The 19,612-nt window shown below is 41.8% G+C and overlaps 1 protein-coding gene across 3 annotated transcripts in view; it reads right to left on the reverse strand.

Annotated features, from left to right (window-relative positions):
- The window catches only part of Sptbn1 (spectrin beta, non-erythrocytic 1), a 186,514-nt gene that overhangs the window by 50,213 nt on the left and 116,689 nt on the right, over positions 1-19,612 (reverse strand). For all 3 annotated transcript variants that reach the window (XM_042691168.1, XM_042691169.1, XM_042691170.1), the window contains 5 exons: positions 8,663-8,836; positions 5,156-5,247; positions 3,806-3,886; positions 3,379-3,494; positions 80-192 (listed from right to left, as the gene is read on the reverse strand). In XM_042691168.1, coding sequence (XP_042547102.1) covers positions 80-192; positions 3,379-3,494; positions 3,806-3,886; positions 5,156-5,247; positions 8,663-8,836 — 576 coding nt within the window. The remainder of the gene's footprint in view (positions 1-79; positions 193-3,378; positions 3,495-3,805; positions 3,887-5,155; positions 5,248-8,662; positions 8,837-19,612) is intronic.

The raw sequence follows: 19,612 nt of genomic DNA on the forward strand, positions 1-19,612 counted from the left end.
CAAATTTGGGTGCATGGGATGAGAAGGGGCTCAGCTGTAGTACAGGAAGACAGAACTCACTAAATCGGTGTGAGCTCACCTTTCCAATTCGTTTTCCCTCAACAGCCAAGGCCTTCATCTTAGAGAAGTAGTGGTAGTAAGTCACCACGTAAGTGATAATAGACTTCTCATCAGGGTGATCCACACTGATATCTGAAACGCAGAGAAGAATTTGTTGAGGGCTGTGCTCACAGTGCCACCCAGGCAGCAGGAATAAGCTGAAATAACTGTACTCATTTTGAGGATAATAAGAATGAAAGCAAATCACTGATTCACTGAACCCTAGAATATATACAACATGCCTGCTACAGACACCACGCTGATCTCCCTGCTGTCTTATCTCAATCCTTAACATCAAATCCCTAATACCCTATCTCTGCTCATGGCACCAGAATCTCTGCCTAACCTCGGTCTTCAGTCATCTATTTCTCCTTATCATCTATTTCTTTATTGTGATTGATTACATAATTTCCCAAATTTCACAGTATTGTGGGATAGTGATTATCATCTATTTTTTATTGTCTCTCAGGGTTCAGACACTGAGTGACATAACCAGTCAGACCTGGGACAATGCTCCCTCTCTGGGGAGTACTGTCCTGACTGTACACAATGTACCCAGACCGACCTAAGAGCACAGCACAAACACATTTTCCTGTCGCTAACGTATTCAAAAGTGCCCTTCGGTCTGAAGAATTAAGAGTAAGCCCTTTAGTGTTCTAGAATTTGGCTCTAACTTTTCTTCTCTTTTTCATTTACCTATTCTTCAAATATTTATCAGGCTTCTAAATACCAAGTAATGTGCATTCCTAATTTGACAGCCTACTACTTCTCTTTAGATACCTTATACCTGAACCAAACATGATTCTCTCCATTTTCCAGGCATGTCCCATATGTTCCAATATGGATGGCTCTCCTTCCTTCTTCACAACTTGCCTTGCTTAAAGGGGCCTTTTACATTCTATCCCTCAACAGAGCAAATGTTACACCCAACACAGCCTCTTTTCATTCTCATAGCTGGGAATTATTGCCTCCCCTGTTCCCTTAGGATTCTGCTTGAGATCACATAGTCTACTTTCTGACTGTCATTATTTATTTGTGTTTTATTTGCCTACATATGTCAATTACTAAGGAAAGAACTTTGCCTTGGTCCCTTAGTCCATTCCACTTTCCTAGTGTGCTTTCTGCACAAAGTGGGTCATCAATAAACACTTACTGAGAGAGAAGGTGAATGAATATGAATGACAAATAGGCAATACTGAGGAAGCACCCAGCCCCATACAGATTGACAACAGGACATACATGATGGTTCTCAATAGTTGAATCAGGCTCTTTCTCAGCATATATTCATAACTATATCTGCATCTCTATTCTCCAAAAGACCTTGAGTGAAATGATTGTTTTTTGGGTGCTGGAAGCTCACTTCTATAATCCTAGCTACTCAGGAGGCTAGACCTTGCTTTGAAGCCAGCTCAGACAGGAAAATCCATGAAACCATATCCACAATTAACCACCAAAAACAAAACAAAAAAAAGCTAGAAGCAGAGCTGTGGCTCAATTGGTAGCAAACCAGCCTTGAGTAAAAAAGCTAAGTGACAATGTACAGGCTCAGAGTTCAAGTCCTAACATTGGCATGTGCGTGTGTGTGCGTGTACACACACACACACACACACACACACACAGAGTTTTTCTTATTTTAAGCATGAGAACAGTAGGGCACAGAACAGGGATCCTAACCTAGGTTCACCAAGGCAGCCAGTGATAATGAGATCGAGAACACAGCTACTGCTCCTTCCTAAGGACTCTATCAACTCGGTCCCATCAAAATGTGTCCAAAGGAGAGAACTGAAGGACAGCCGGGGGGGGGAAGCCATTCATGCAATTTAATAAACAGAAATATCAACACAGTGGAAAGAGTGTGGAACCAAAATTGGTTTTCTAACTTGTCTACAAGTGAATAACTAGTAATACTTGGGTGTTTGGGGCTAAGAATAACTAAGAATCAGGAATAAACCCTCCCTCAGGATATATGGCATCAGCTGCTGTTGTTAGCTCCTGTACTGTCATCTGAGCAACATCAATGCCCTTTTTATATTAGAAAGATGAACCCATGAGCAAGTTATTAAAAACTTTTGTCAATGTTACAGAAAAAAAAAAAGAGGTTACTTGTAAAAGCACAAAGTGCTAGGGCACAGAAAAATCTCCTTCCCATAGTAATGAAGGGGTTAAACACAAAGATTTACTGTAACTCAAGTAATTTTAGCTTTCTGTTTACATTGAGAAATCATTTAATGGGTAAGCACAAAGATAATTTTATCTCAGCTTCCTGTAGTAGACATATCAGTGCATCTGATACACTGGAGAGTAGCAAAAAAACCAGCTTGGCAGTCCCCTGACCTCCATCTGCCCTTGGGGAGCTAAGCTTCCTGTTTTATATTTATCACAACTTTCAACTTTCAAACACTCCTCCCCCCTCCCTTCACTCTCCCTCTAATATTTGCTCATAACTGAGAGGAACTATAAACCTCGAGCATTGCAAACAAATCTATTTTAAATGCTTCTCAACATTAGAAAAAATTCCTAAGAGCCCATACTGCACTGAAACCTAAATGCGAACCCAGTGGGCTGCCCAACAAAGGTTAGCTCTGTGCTACCTCGTCAGACGTGAGCTGCTGCAGAGAGTGACAGGTAGAGCCATCAGTTCCATGCAGAGAATGGGAGGTAGTCAAATATAAGAAAATAAAACTGTGAGAACTGCTTCTTCTATCATACATTCCCCGAATACCATCTTCCTAGTGTAACCTCTCAGTTGCTCACAAGCAAAGTACAGCCTCCTAATGAGGTTCATGTCCCAATTTCCACCTACTACAAAGCATCCCTTTCCCCTTAACTGAATGTCAATCAACAAGCATTCATTGAGTGTCTATATAGGTTGTCTACTGTTAGAGCTGGTGCTAAGATCCACCAACTCTCCACTACCTGCTGAACAACCTCAAAAGTTTTTAACCTTTGGGGCCCTTAACTTCCTTGTCCTTCCCTGGTATATTTCTTACTGGGATAGGACGTCCACTAAATCCTTGGTCCTCACACTTGTTTTCTTCCTTCCTGGTCCATTTCCTTTACACCTGGTGCTTAGTGTTCCTTGTCACACTGTTTTAAGTCATTCTCAACTTCCAAAACCTTGTCCAATGTCATCCTTCTCCTATATCCTTAGTTCCTATAACCAAATATTTAAGCTCCTCTTCTTTAGCTAATTCCCAAAGCCATACTGCAAACCAACACAAATCAGATTTTGTTATTAACCCTTTGACACTAACCACCAAGCATTCATATAATTCTTACCTTCAGGATCCAACAGTTTAGTGAGGCCGAGGTGCTGCTCTGCCAGGTTAAATGCATTCTGAAGATTGTAGTGTGCATTGGATTTCTTCAGTTTATCAAAATCTATCAGGTCAGGCCTATACACAACAACAAAGGAAACAACAAAAATTATGTCCTGGAAATACATCCTATAACTAAATGAGATGTAATTATTGCTGATACTGAGATATGATTTTTAATGTTAAAACAGCTACTATGTTGTGAAAAACTACAAGATTAGAATTCATGTATTCTCTAATATTTTCTCCTTCTGGAATGAAGAAATTTCCACTGTGGTGCAAAAATCAAAGGCAACGGATATGAGACTCAAAGGTCACCCCTATTTGCTATAGAAGAATGTCAGCAAATATTCTACTCTATAGTGGTCAACTTGAATTCTTCAACTTACCGGTGCTTGTGTATTAGTGCATTAAACGCCATACCATCTCTCCAGCTAGTAGTAAAATTGTGAATGTTGACATTGGGGTATCTGCCAAGTACAAAGTGTAAGAGAAAAGCCACAGAATTACCAAATAAAAGTTTATACTTTTGCTCAATACAGTACTTAAAAAAGAAAAATATTTCTAAGCATAGTAAAATCCAAGGCAGAAAATATCAATTAAGATAATGACAGAGAACGAAATCTTTTCAAATATGATTTTTATACAATGAAAATAAATATACAGCTGTGTAGCTTCTTCTGTACGTTAATTCAATCTCACAAAAGTTGTGAACTATGTCCTAGATTTAAACTGCTACTTATTTAGGAAAGAGTGACTACAACTTTGACATGGTTGAGACTTTCTTGCTTCTGCTGGCTTTCTAGTCTACTTACTAAGACCCTGGGATTTCAAGTCACTGGATCTTAATTCACAAGCCACTCTGGGACAAGAGTAGCTGGGACTACCTGTTCATATGACACTCAGTTTTTTTTGTCTTACTTCATTTAATTGAACAAAGTTTTAGAAAATACAGTAGCTCCCTAAAAATGTTCCTTGGTTTGTAACTTAACCCCCAATGAATCAGCTAGGGTATGTCCTACTAGTTATTAATAATTTATACTTGTGGTTGATTAAAGGCTCATGCCTGACTTGACCTGCTTATTAGGCAATATGTGTCTTATAGCTTCCATACTTCACGTTCATTAGTTATAGCTACCTCTAGTTTTTACAGTAACTCAAATTAACCAGATATAAAAGCACTTTTCATTAAGAACTTACGACCCTAAGCCAATTTGATCTAAACAGACTCGATGAGAAGTTTGCTGGCTTAATATAAGCTGAACTCAGACAACTTCAATGATCATCAAAATAAGGCAGTTCTCTAAAAAATATCCTCACTAACTTTTAGTGTGAGAATAAAAGGAAGGGAAGCAGGAGGCAGATGATACGCAGTAATTACTGTTAAGTTTACTGCATAAAGCTCCCCAAAACAGCAGAAATTAGGGGGAGGAGAAAACTGCATTTTTAAAACATGGTGGGTATGACTCTTAAAAGTACCCCCAGGATTTAAAAATCCAAAATATAATGGTCTCTGGAGCTTCCGGAGCAACTGATTGAAGAAAAATGACAGGTTCAAAATATAAATCAAAACTCCTTCTATTCCATTCCGAGAACTAGCTGAAATGCCAACATAGCAACCGCTTCTGTGTTAACAAGACTGAAAGCCGAGGACAAGATACTGTCAACACTTTATAAGTGACTGCAGTGGCTTTAATCCTGGAACACACAGCCCTAGTGCCCTTTGCATTCCCACTCACCCAGCTGTCTTCATCTGGCACCACAACAGCAATGCATCCTTGGCAGACTTCTTCTCTTTATTATCTTCAGTTTCTACACTGATATCTTGGATCTAAGATGTACAAAGGAATATTACAGTGCTTAACAGTCACTGAAGAACAGATCTGCATTTATATAAAGAGTAAACAAGATCTCACCCTGAAGATTACATGTTATGTCTATCAATAAAAACTGTGTCCTCAAGTCCGAGATCACCTTGGAAACACCAGCCAGAACTGAGTTTCCTACTTCGAACACAGATACAGCTAAAGAGGAGATGGTCTACTTGCACATTTTCCTATTAGAGGATGTTCATGTCCCCAAGAGAGCCCATCTTTCCTGTGATAAGCTAGCAGCACACAGGTGCCCACAGTCATCTGGAACCTTGTCAGAACCTGGAGAAACGTTGACTGTGGTTTTTCATAACCATTTTCACACTAAGATTAGACTCCAATGATGAAGATATTATGTGCCCTATGTCCTGAAAGCTGATCCAAACTCCCAAGGTAGTGTGTTTAAATACTGTGCTTCTATGGTCTACATTTCAAGTACTGCACAAGCCAAAGTTCAACATTATACATGAGGCCTGCTCTACGGGCACCAAAACCTGGGCCTGACTTGAGGCTCCACCATCGGATTACATCAGTATCTCCATCTTAGGCATGGCAATAACAATGACTACATTTCCATTTTTGGATTAGGAGCCAGCAACCAGTTATGTGATTGTAGACTAATATTCTAAATAGCCTTTAGTCTATAGTTTCTTTCATACAATTGAACTTGAGATAGGACTGGAAGCGATGTTGTGGCCTAGGAGGCCTTTTTTTTTTTTTCTTTAATGCTAGTCCTGGGGCTTGGAACTCAGGGCCTAGGTGCTGTCCCTGAGTCTCTCTGTGCTCAAGGCTAATACTCTACCATTTGAGCCACAGCCCCACTTCTAACTTTTTCTGAGTAGTTTATTGGAGGTAAGAGTCTCACGGACTTCGTTGCCTTTAGCTGGCTTCGAACCACAATCCTCAGATCTCAGCCTCCTGATTTGCTAGGATTACAGGCATGGGCCACCAGCAGCTGCTTAAGAAGTCTTCTTTAACCTTCTGGATCTAACCATTCCAAGTTTTGCTGTCCTTCCTCTTGTCAGCTCTCTCTCCATCTAAGCTACAAATACCTCCCAGAATTCCTTCTGAGATTTCTAGAGATAGGAGGAAAAAATATCTAAGGTTAAAAAGTTATAAACCTTTTTTTTTTAAAAACCTAAGAATTCAAATAACTACTTTTAAAAAACACATTTCTAATTATGGCAAGAATATGAAGTGCTAATCTACAGAAACCCTAAATTCTTCTTAGACTCATTAGCTCTTATGCAGAAAATGAATGTGAAAGAATGTTGCAAACTCACAGGGAAAGGCAGGCTCGATCTTTATGCATTAAATACTACTGTCAGCTTCTCTGTGAAGAAAGCCATCTGTTTCCAGATATGTCCACACAGAAATAAATTTTAGCTACTGTCAGTATTTAATAGGTTCCTACTATGAATATGTAGGATAGGATGTCTTAGAAGCTAAAGAGAACACACACACACACACACACACACACACACACACACGTACATTTAGGCTGAGAATTCCACAATCCACAGCAGAAAGGAGAAATACTTCTGTATCAATATTCAAGAGTTGGGAGAAGAGCTATTTGTGGACAAGCAGAGAAAATTCACAGAGGAGACAAGATGAGTCAAGTCTCAGATGAGATAGAAATCAACACATATCTGTAGACTAAGTGACCATCCAATAAAACTACTGGAAGAAGCTGAGTCATGACAGACACTAACACTGCAGGTCACACACTAACATTGGCACCCTATGCCTCTCACCTAGAACAGAGAAAATCCACATTTGTATATACACACTGACGTATAGGAAAAGGCACACTGCCAAGGCCTCAACCTAATCTGTGCTGAGAATCCCAATTCAGATTCATAGCTGGAAGGGGGTGTGTGCTGGCTTCCTGACATGGGCACTGATCTGCCATCAGAGGTAACAGTGATGATGTCCTTCCATATTCTGATCACCACGTGCCTAAAGCAATACAAGCACAGTGCTTTACTCTCCAAAACTGGTGACTGTCCTGTCAACTTTGCTGGCATAAGACGTAAGAACAATAATTGGTAAATGATATTCACTACATTTTCAAATCATTTAGGAGCACATAGAAAACGTACCTATAAGTTTTGTGTGTGCAAAACCAAAAGGCCTTGATTGTTGCAATTAACTCTATAAGCAATGGCATCTTTCACAAACTTAAGTAATTAGAATCCCTGCAGTTGGACCCTGGTAATCTGAATTACTAAGCTTTCCCAATGGTGGCAGATAATCAGCTGAGGTTTGGGAACAAGCCAGTCAGGGAAGTGTCTCTTTCTGTTAATTTCACTTTAATCTCCTGCCCTTTAACACACACCCCTGCCCACAAGACTCCATTCTCAGGGAATGAAGAAGGAAAAAGGATTGGCCACAGGCTGGTTTCAGAGTTTTAATAAGATAGCTATAATTTGATATTTCTCCTTTTTTTTTTTTTTTTTTGCAAAGTTTGTATTAACCCAGAAAAAAAAATCAATTTTTATCAGAGATAAAAGTTGGTAAGCAGGAAGGAAAGACATACAGAATACAGTCACCCAAGACATCTGTTTGCAGAGTAACCTGAAAACAGGGTAAGGGTAAGAAATTTCTCCCGTATTTCAAATTTTAATTGAAAAGTTATTAGCATGAAGAATGCCCCCGGAGACTGAAAAAATGAACTGGGACTCAAGAAGCTTCATCCTTAACAGTCTCAGAGTGCTCCGTCTTGGTCTCTCCTTCTTCCCCTCCCACCATCAGAGCTCCCTCTCTCCCCTTTATAGTACCTTCTCACTAATATACTTCCATAAAAATGATCAGATTCAAACACATGTAAGGCTTTTCTCTTTCCCCTGAAAACAGCTTCCTCACATCCCAAGGAGAGTAAGGTGAAAATGGTACAGCACACATGAGCCAGAACCCTAATAATTTCTCTCCAAAGTACTCCATAATGCATGCCACAATTTGGAGAAGTTAAGACAGTCTGGTACTAGTAACTTAGCATTATTATTATCATCATCATCATCATCATCATCATCATCATCATCATCATCTTTAACTTTTGTTCCTGAAAACCAAGTGGCCAAGATCAGACTTTTAGAGGTGTTGGGGAAGTGGTAGGCTGGGATGCCTTGTAGGTGTGCATCACTGGCAAGAGTCAGGAGTAGTAATATGCAGGAGGAAGCAGTAGCTTCTACATGCCTTCAAGGCCAGTCAGTCCAGTCCTAGGGGCTAGATGCCACATCTGCTCTGCAGTTCTGGTTCTGTGGTATGGTTTCAACCTGGACTTCCTGATCCCTCTGGAGGAAGCCAACTCCACCAGGATAGGATGCTTCTACCTGGGAGGCAGGCTTTACTTCTCTGGGCTGAGTTCCTTACCTGGAAGCGTAAGATGATGGTCCAAATGAGGCCAAGGGTCAGCCGGTGGTTCCCATCCACAATGTCGTGGGAACCCATGTTCTCAAGATGGACTCTCTGTTCCTTCAGGAACTGGAGGGCCTTGTCCACATTCTCCAGACAGTGGATGCGCATTCTTCCCTTGGTGGGTTTAGGCTGGAAAGGAGAGAACACAGGGGGAACGGGTCATACAATAGACTAGGGATGGGCCCCAGGCCACCAAAGTCTGTCACACGCTGCTTCCCAAACCAAAAAGACCACAAGTTCATCTGTTCCAAGAGCAGTGTTTGTGTCACAGCTTTAGAAAAATACACTTAAAGGAATGGTAACCAATTGCTCCTTAGGTTTGTTGAATCGTGGAAGTTACACAACTTACTACTGAGCAGGAATGGGAAGTTTAGAAAAGTTCAGCACTAACTGCTATCCACACAACTACTTCAGGTTTTTTTGTTTTGGTTTGGTTTTTTTGGATTGGTTGTGGGGCTTGAACTCTGGGCTTGGGTGCTGTCCCTCAGCTCTTCAGCTCAAGGTGAGTGCTCTACCACTTGAGCCACAGTGCCACTTCTGGTTTTCTAGTGGTTTACTGGAGAAAAGAGTCTCACAGACTTTCCTGCTGGGGCTGGCTTTAAACTGTGATCCTCAGATCTCAGCCTCCTGAGTAGCTAGAATTACAGGTGTGAGCCACTGGCGCCCAGCTATTTCAGATTTTTTTTTTGGGGGGGGGGGGGGGTCCAGTAGTGGGGCCTGAACTCTGGGCCTGGGCGCTGTCCCTCACTTCCGGCTTTTTTCTTTTTGCTTATGTGGTGCTGAGGAATCGAACCCAGGGCCTCATGCATGCAAGGCAAGCGCTCTACCACTGAGCCACCAGCCTTATTTCAGATTTTTTACTTGTTTTAAATGTAAACATAGTTTTGCCATCTGTAGACCTGGGTCATTTCCTAAGGTTGGCTCACAATGAAAATGGGACATTACAGGCTGGGAATGTGGCTTAGTGGTAGAGTGCTTGCCTAGCATGCACGAAGCTCTGGGTTCGATTCCTCAGTATCACATAAACAGAAAAGGCTGGAAGTGTTAGCCTTGAGCAAAAGAAGCTTAGGGTCAGTGCCCAGGCCCTGAGTTCAGTCCTCAGGACTGGCAAAGAAACAAAGAAAAAGAAAACGGTACATTTCCCCTGGCCCAAATTAAAAAAACTCCCATAATGCTTTAGTGAAGACAGGGAAGGGTTAAATAAAAAGGGATGACTCACTGAAAAGAAAGGAAAAGGGAGGAGGAAACAAGAATAGTCTAATTTGAATACAGCCCAAGTTCCTTTGTTTTACCCAGTTATACCAAAACCTAAAGGAGGTCTTTGAAAGATGATCATTTAAGTAAAGCAAAGGACATAAGCATATACAATGATATACTCACAATGTAGCTCCACTATATGTACTACATGTCTACCAATTTGCTATTCTTACATATTTATCCACTACACACACACACACACACACACACACACACACACTTTTCAATGACTCATTATTATCTACCATGTCAAAAGCAAGCCCATGTCTCCTTCCCCTACTGCTCTATTTCCATCTGTCCCTCTTTGGGAAAGGCTACTCCTTGGGCTGATGTCATCATCTCACAAAGATGCCACCAGGATGTGCATGCCCTGCCTGGCATGAGAACACATTTAACCTAGCTACGCAGAAGCTCCTTTCCATAGCCACCTCACTCTGGCTCACCCACCTTCCAAGGCTCCAGCCAAGGTACATCTTTCCCTCCTTGGAGGCATTTCCAATCATCCTGCTCTCACATGTCTCTTTCCTCAAAACTCCACACACTGGTGGTCTAGACCACAAAGCCCAGACTTGTTTCTTTTATTCTTGTTTCTTTTATTGCCCCAGTAACTTCCAATGGGACTGCTAGTTTTGACAAGAGAGCAAAGAAAATGCCTTGGGCTTCTGCTACACTACTCTCGATGGTGTTTAGTTCAGTTCTGAACATAAGGCATGTGTACTGTGACCTGAAAACCCACCCACAAGTCAGCTGGCCTCATGGAGAAAGGCAGACCAGGTGGGCAGCAGTCAGATGCACACCAAAGTAAAGATGGCAGCCAACCCTGTGCTAGTATCTTGTCCATTTCCTGCCTTCCCTCTGTAGTTAAGAGCCTCAGTTATTCACCAGGTAGAAAACATCTTTAGGCAGGCTACTTGGATTACAAGTAGCCATGTTGAATCTGCCCAGTCTCAAGACAACTGTTATTTTTTGCTTTTCTCTTACAGAAAAAGAACACAGAGTGAAAGAACTCACTCTGACATTGAGGAAATAAGGTTACAAGCTAAGGCCTTAAACAACTAGTTAATTCCACTTCTTTTGTAAGTTTTAGCAAGAATTTATTTTAATGTCACGGGGTTAAGGGAGAAATAGAAAAAGAAACATTTCCTGCTCCCCATGCAGGAAATAGGAATTAAAGACTCCATAAATTCTACTGTCAAACAATAGCAGTGGAAAAAGAAATGTTCCTACAAATCAAGTTTTGCACATAACAACAGCCTTCAACACATCCAAAAAAGAATAAAGGAGAATAATTTCTTTTTGGAAACTTCAAAACTAAAAAAATTAAGGTATTTGGGAAATATCAAAAATTGTTATTTGCTATGCCAGGTGACAGTACATGAAAATTGAATAATCAAATAAGGCAGGAAAACCATTACATGTGAAATGAAATAGAAAGGGGAGACTTCAATCTCAAGTTCTGCTTGATGCTGGTGGCCTCTCTTTCCAAGGTCTACCCACCAGCCTCCTGCCATCACACCAGGTCTCCTCTCGGGAGGAGATGTGTGCAAGGGTCGATGCTGCCTTGGTGAAGTGGGTAAGGCTGCTCCTCTGGTTGAGAAACACATGACTCTGCACACGGTGCTCACACATGTTCTTTGGCTTCTCTCCATCATCTCCTGGATCACCTATCAATTCTCCTGGCTAAGACAGCACCTATACACAGCAGCCCCTGCTCTCAACCCTAGATGGCTTCATGGTAGAATGAGGTTCTTGGTTAAAGTCTGTTCAAAGGCAAGGGAAGGATTAGGTGCCCTTCTGAAAGGCATGTAAATTATAGAACAGAGGCTTCTGGTAAGTCTTTCCGCTATTCAGAAGCTGTTTTTTCTCCTATCCTCCTTTCGCTCCCTTGTCTCTCCTCTCCACTCCTCTCTCCCCTCCCGACTCCTTCTTTCCCCTTCTCTTCTCTGCCAGTGTTTATGCACCCTGGAGCGGGACAGTGAGTGATCATCTCCCTGGGCTCCACCAGCTCAAAGGCAGAAATATTCTGCTGGGGTAGCAGGTGTTCCCATGAGCGCACCTCCACCAGAGCACAAAGGTTATTTCCTAACTAGATAAGCAGAACTGCACAGGTGGTAGGAGGACATAAGAGGAGACAAGGCGTCAATAGGGACGGATGGCCTGGTTTCTCCGCAGCAGAGCATAGCACCACACTATTTTTTTTCAAAAAACCCAGATCCTGAATAAGCACTTGTCTGGCTCGCATTCAGATAATGCAGTAGAGAACGTCCTCTCAGTATCTCCTTCACACCAATAGCAAAGTATAAAATCTCAGTGGAATGTGTATGCATTTGCACGTGAACACAGGAAGGGAGCTTTCCCACAGTATGGCGCATATTCTAGGACAACACAGTAGTGCTAACAGGCAATACTAGATGAGCTAAAGATTGTCCACTCCTTAACTTGGGGTTCATTTTGCTTAACATCAACTTATCTGACCATTTCTGCTTGTCTCAGACAAAGGTTTTTTTTCTTTCTTGCTATTGTGTCTAACATATTCATAAAATATTTCTTTGTTGCTTTGTATGTCCCTCCGCCATGGTATAACCCATTTTCACTGTATTTGATGTTGGTATAATTTGTGGAGGGGAAGGGAAAAAAACAAATTGTTTAAATAGGGATAACAGGTGGACCCATTGCACCAATGAGATGTACAAGTTGTTATGTCAAAAATGAACTTTACAATTTTGGCATGGGGGGAGGAGTGTGGAGGAGAGATAGGAAGGGGAAACAAAGGAGGAGGCAATAATGCTTGATAAGAAATGCACTCATGGGCTGGGAAGGTGGTTCAGTGGTAGAGCGCTTGCCTTGCATGCCTGAGGCCCTGGGTTCGATTCCACAGCACCACATAAGCAAAAAGAAAAAAAGCTGGAAGTGGCGCTGTGGCTCAAGTGGTAGAGCGCTAGCCTTGAGCTGAAGAGCTGAGGGACAGCGCCCAGGCCCAGAGTTCAGGCCCACGACCGGATCCAAAAAATTCACTCATTACCTTGCCCATGTAATTGTAACCCTCTGTACGGTATTTTCACAATAAAAATAAAGACTGCCCACTCCAAATCTGGACACAAATCAAGTCATCAAAGGCCAGCCATCAGAAAAATTATGGCATGAGAGAAAGGAACATAAATCAAAATGGTATGCAAACGTTTTCTCACCAATGATTAGATAACACCAGAAGAAACGGTGAAAACAAAAATGAAATGAAGAGGGGGGAAGGAGTGACAGTCCAAAAAGACATGTACTCATGAACTGACTTGTGCTGTGTAGATGCACGCACATGTGTGATTTTCCTATTGTTCCTGGCCTTTAAACTTTTAAAAAATACTAAATAGGAGTAAACTAGATTTATATATCATGTTTTTGCTGGGTAATGCTGTATAAGTAATGAATGATTTAAATACCAAAGTTACAGTTTCTAGTAAATCACTTGACTCTTTATCTGTAAAATGGGACTGCTGACAATTATCTCATCTGGTTGTTGTTATTGTTTTTAATGGTTACTTTGGTCTGAACGAGGGGCTTGTGTTGCCTGGCAGGTGCTCAGCCTGAGTTATACCCTCAACCCTTGTGACATTCTTAAATCTAGTGTCTTTCCATTAGCAAAGGGCATCTCAAGTCATTTTCTCCAAAAACCTCTACCTAAAAAAGGGGACTCTTCTCCCTATGCCACTTTTCATCAAACAATAACACATCTCTCTGTCCACAACAAAAATCCTCGGAGTCTAGAACTCTCCCAGGAAGAACCAGAAACACTGATGTGTATCAATGGAAAAGCAAACTTAGAGCTGGCAGAGAAATGTACCAATTATAGGGATAACAATGTTATTCTCCCAATCCTGAAAGACCATGTTAAATTCTGAATTCTAAAGAAAGGAAGAAAAGGGAAGGGGAATGACAAGGGAAAAAGAGAAAGAAAGGGAAAGATGATAGAGAGAAACAATATGGCGCTAAGAAGATGTAAAAACATGGAAATCCTGGGAGTTGAAAGATTAGAAAACCACACTAAAAAGCATGTTTTTTAACAAGGATTCAAACAACTGCTAGTACTGCTATGTATCAGTAAGGAATTTATACTGAGTCAAGAATTATTTTATAAAAGTTACTTAATACTTCACTACAAAACCCTCACATTTCCAAAGAGCTCTCCCCACTTTCTTTCTTTTTTTTTGGGTCCGGTCGTGGGGCCTGAACTCTGGGCCTGGGCGCTGTCCCTCAGCTCTTCAGCTCAAGGCTAGCACTCTACACCTTGAGCCACAGCGCCACTTTCAGCTTTTTTCTTTTTGCTTATGTAGTGCTGAGGAATCGAACCCAGGGCCTCACACATGCAAGGCAAGCGCTCTACCACTGAGCCACCTTCCCAGCCCTCTCCCCACTTTCATAATTGAAGCTCACCCATGGCCAGTGGACCATTACCCACCCACTTACCACAAACAGAACAAATAGCTGGCAAGGCTTGATGATGCACTGTTGGCACAACATAAGGGAGAGAGAATATCAAGATGAAAGCTGGCAGGACATGACACACACACATGAACTCCTAGCTTCTCAAGAGGCTGACACAAGAGGATCGGAAGTTTGAGGCTAGCCTGGGCAATTTATCAAGACCCTGCCCTCAAAACTAAATCATAAAAACGAAGAGAAGGCTCTGAGTATGAAGCTCAGTGGTAGAGCTCTTGCTTGGCAAATGAAGCCCTGGGCTCAATCCCAGAAGAAGAAAAAATAGAGTAAAGCTCAAGTACACCCAAGCTCCCTCATCTGGGTCTTATTTGCTTAAATGGGCTTCTCAAATTTCCAAAGCACATTATTTGTACAGTCCAGGAAGTGATAATTAAAAAATTAATTTCAAAAGGTGATAATGATCTTACAAACTACACATAGAAACATGTCCATCAACTGCACAGTTTCCAAGCTACAAAAATAATTTGATGCCATTTATGGAGCACTACAGTGTACATCTCTGTTAGGTGGTTTACAGATACGGTCTCATATAATCCTCACAATCACTATTCATGTCATTTTATAGATGAGGATATGATGGCCCAGACAGATGAAGTCATCTGCCCAGTTCCTTAATGTGGTGACCTAAGACTTTAAAGCGCCTTCTTTTTATATTATACCAAGAGCACAGAACTCATAATAAAAGGAAGAGTGGTATGCATTTCCATGTGAAAGGAAGGAAAAGACTCAGTTCCTATCTGGCAAATAGTTTTCTTTTTTGTAAGAACTATATTTATATCACTGAACTTCATTTTCTCAAAAGGAAGAATTAGATAACAATGGCGAAAATGGAACACAATGAGAGGGGTGGGGGAGGGTGCATCTCTCAATAATAAACACTTTCTGAAGCCTCGCCCAGGGAGTGGCTAATTCTGTCAAGAAGAGCAGCATCTTGTGCCTTGCCTCCAGTAATTATCATCAGATTCCTAGTGTGGCATGGGCCGGTTTCCATGGCAACAGGAATGTTTCTATCCTGTGTCTTTGTGATAGGACAGTCTGAATTGCCACTCACATGGAGACAAGGATCAATAGGATAGCAGGCTCTTGTGCCTGAGACCCAGGGGCTTTGAAGGCAGGGAGGCCATTCTAAGGAAATGCCTATTTTTACTCATCCTCTTTTAAATCACTTTAACAAGCTTCCTTTTACTTCCCCGTACAGTCCTTGTTCTATGTGTATTTTTGCAGACATTTTCCTGTTTTTCCTTTCCAAGGTCCCTTTCTTGTCCTGAATCTTTACCAACACCTTTGTCCCAGACCCATCTCTTTTCTGACTTCAAAGGCGAGGAAACTGTGAGGCTATGGAGCTACCTTTAGATTCTGAAAACATACTTCTAATTGCTACTAGAGCCACAAGCCCTGCCTCAAGTTAATGTGGCCTTGATTAGTTCTCCTGCATGGGCTGGAAGTCCCTAGAGGGTAGAGGGAGAGAAGGTTCTTCCAAGATCCTGGCTCTTTCCCAACTACTCATGAAGTTTTGTGGGTCTATACTCTGCCAGGCTTCTGGACTTGCAGAACTATGGAATAATCAGAACCCAGAAGTGGGAAAAAGAATACTTTCCCCTAGGAAGACCATTTGGCTTCCTTTAGAACGGAAGAAGACACAAGGAAGCGTTCCCAACAGTGTATTTTGATAGGCCCCCCAAGAAGATAAGACCAGGCTGCCCCACTTAGCAATTCCCATTCCCCCCTGAAATCCTAAGGAACTCTAAAACCACCCAGAACCATGCTTCTCCAAGGGCTGAACTGCTAAATAGAAGACTGGCCCTGGAAAGTGGACATGCCACTCCCTAGCCTGGATGGTCCCGCAGTCTGAGTGACAGTGTCTTTAGCCATAGAACATAGGTCACACATAGTGGAGCAGAAGACTTCACCCATGTGTGAGGCACGTTGTTGGTGGCCAGTTGTTTAGAACAAAAGTAAATTCTCCTTTTTTACAAATAGTATTTAGAAAAAACAGCTAGATTTTGTGGTCAGTCCACAAAACCTTGTTTCAACAAATAATACATGCCAGTATGGTCTCTTCACACAGGCTTTATGAAAAACCTTCCCCAGTGCAGTTCAATGTGGATTTAAGGCTTAACAAATCTCATGGTAAACCAACCCCACCTAGCTCAGCCTGTTTTGGAACTAATGATTGCAAAAGAAAACCAAATGCCTGTTTTGTTGTTGTTTGTTTTTTTCTTCTTAGAGACTAATAGAATAAAGAACCAAAAACATCATAAAGATAGAATATTAGGAAACAAGGGACAAACAAAAACTAGTAGCATCTGTGGTTGGAAATAGCAGGGTTTGGGGAGAGAACTGAGGCCTTTGGAAAAGCAATCTTAGAGGTGAGTTTAATATGACAGGAGCAAAGCAGAACACTTGCCATCTTCCCTGGAATTCTTCCCTGCAGAACCCCATGAAAGGAAGAGAGCAGGCACAGGCAAGCTCTTTTTGTTGTTGTTGTTTTTTTTGGGTCCGGTCGTGGGGCCTGAACTCTGTCCCTCAGCTCTTCAGCTCAAGGCTAGCGCTCTACCACTTGAGCCACAATGCCACTTCCGGCTTTTTTCTTTTTGCTTACGTGGTGCTGAGGAATCGAACCCAGGGCCTCATGCATGCAAGGCCAAGTACTCTACCACTGAGCCACCTTCCTAGCCCCCCCCACAGGCAAGCTCTTACCCTAGGTTAGTACCTTTGTACAACCTTCACCACCACGATGCAGGCCTGTGGATACTATGCTAGGGGCTCCTTTCCCTTTAAATATCAATGCTGCTGTGAGCCAGCCTTCATCCTGCAAGTCCCATTCTCATCTAGTTCTGAGACTAAGGTGCAACCATAGAGTGACTAGGACCATGTCTGTGCTCACACTTTTACCTGCCAATGTGACACTGAAGAAAGAACAGGCCTATGTTGTTAAAAGAATTTTGAAGCCTGACCTTAAGAAGAGTTACAGTTCATAGTGAATTCCGAAAATCATAGTAAATTCAGAAAATCATCAGCTTTTTTCCTGACTTGGCCCCACAGATTTCTCACTGCTCCTTAAGCTGACTTTTCTGAGACCAAAAAAACAAAACAAAACAGGGAAGACACTGGACACAGAGCCTGCCCAGGCCAGAATGGCACATGGGAATTTCTGTTCTCTAGTGTATCTGAGTCAAGTTCTGTGACAACACAAATAACATCTTAAAAGCCATTCAAACTTGACTCGAATTGTACTGAGGCAATATACAAGGTGAGGTTACACTGCAATTTTTTGGGTCATTAAATGAAAACTTTTTTTTTTAAGTTTATTTAGTGGAGAAACAATCTCTCTCTCTCTCTGTTTCTCTCAATCTCTCTGTCTCTGTCTCTCTCTCTCTCTCACACACACACATACACAAAACCTCTGTAAAGGAATCTAACAATCAATTAACACAGTAAATTTGGATCATCTAGGTCTTCAAACATTTATCTATTATTTACTGCCAAGCTGGTGGTAAACACCAGTCTACTAAGATGGGACTCCAGATGGAGTGCAAATGTTTATGTTACCCAGAGTTTCAGATCACTGGTGCAGAAAGCCTAGCGCTAAATGTTATCTGATGGCACAGTTAGCTGTGGACACTAATTTACCCTGGCCTGGAAGCACTAATCACTTCATTAGTTTTGGAATCTGAATATGCAAGAATCCTTCAGTCCAAGCCTCAGGGAGGGATTCTGGTTTCAGCTAGGAGGGTCTCTAATTTAAGGCCTAACAACAAAGTGTGATTTGTGTTCCTTATAAAGAAATCAATGAAAATCTCCAGTTCAAATGAACAAATTAACTCACTGTATCTATAGTATGCATGGAATACAAGCAGTTGGACTATCTAGCTTCTAATCCAGGACAACTACCAGAGAAGGACAGCAAAAGAAATTAATGCACTTGGGGTTTTACAAACTACTCTTATCACCAATAACCAACCTCCTTATAAGCCACTCCCTTCTCACAGCCACTGTGATTTGAGGGGATTTTCTATTTGTCTAGTTTGAACTATAAGCTCTGATAGAAAACAGGCAGTAACATCTGCAGGCTCCAAGAACCAAGAACACAGATAGAACTCAGTACCTATAACAAGGGACTTCACTGCCTTTCATCAAAGCCAGGTCTCTAGTCTTGAACAAAAGGGCAAAGGGATAGAAAATGCTGACTCTATTTTTCTTCAGGTTCGGAGAGGCAATTGTGTCTGTGGGAAATAATAGGGGAGGGTACAACCTTGGCCCCTTTGCCTGTGGTCAGAGGTGTGTGGGTCAACCTGCACAAAAGCCCACTGCGGCTGTCAAGTTACAGGGTGGAGATCAAGTTAAAAATACAGCTTTCTGGAAGTCCTGCCAACCACTGGCATCATAGTTTCCTGGTGAGGTCAGTGCAGATGTGGGCTCTAACCCTGGGCAATGAGCTCTTGGCTCAGGCCCACCACTACCTAGCATGTGCTCTGGTAGAAAATACAGCATCAGTCTTCAAAAGCCCAGGTGAGACAAAACCTGTTGGGTCAGTCACTGACTGGTTTAAGCTTCTCTGATCTGGTGCATAAACAAAAGTCACAGTAAGAGAGGCCTAAGCAACTCTGGGAAACAGAACAGGGATAGTTTCACTGCAGACTGGAATTTTTTCCTACCCAAGAGGGTGAGGTAAATTCATCAGATGCTCAGTTCCCAAGGAGACAACAAAATACCAATCTCCACCACCTCCCCCAAAACGAAAAGGGAGAAGGAAAGAAAAAAAAAATCAGACACGACTGAATTCAATTCTTGCCACCTTGAGATGGCAGCTCAGATTTTCCAGCGAACCAGTAAGACACAAATTTAGAAATCATCCCATGATCTCATATAGGATATGGATTCATCTGTGTCCAAGCCCAGCCCTTCCACTTCTGTGCCTTGTTTAACAGGGACACTAGCCAGAAAAGCAGCAACCTCACAAATTACCAGAATGACGCTTCTTTATTACAGTTCAAAATTATCACCCAGACTCAGAATGTGACACTGGAGTTTTCCCCAAAAGCTCGATTCCCTTTTGCAAAAATTACTAATTGTAGAATTCAACAAGTTCACATTTGATTTCTGGGGAAAAAAAACCAAAAAACATTTTTCTATATCTGGGACAAGACAGTCAGC

This window comes from Dipodomys spectabilis, unplaced genomic scaffold, assembly GCF_019054845.1.
Source record: "Dipodomys spectabilis isolate Male_0828 unplaced genomic scaffold, ASM1905484v1 ptg000141l, whole genome shotgun sequence".
Taxonomy (NCBI): Eukaryota; Metazoa; Chordata; class Mammalia; order Rodentia; family Heteromyidae; genus Dipodomys; species Dipodomys spectabilis.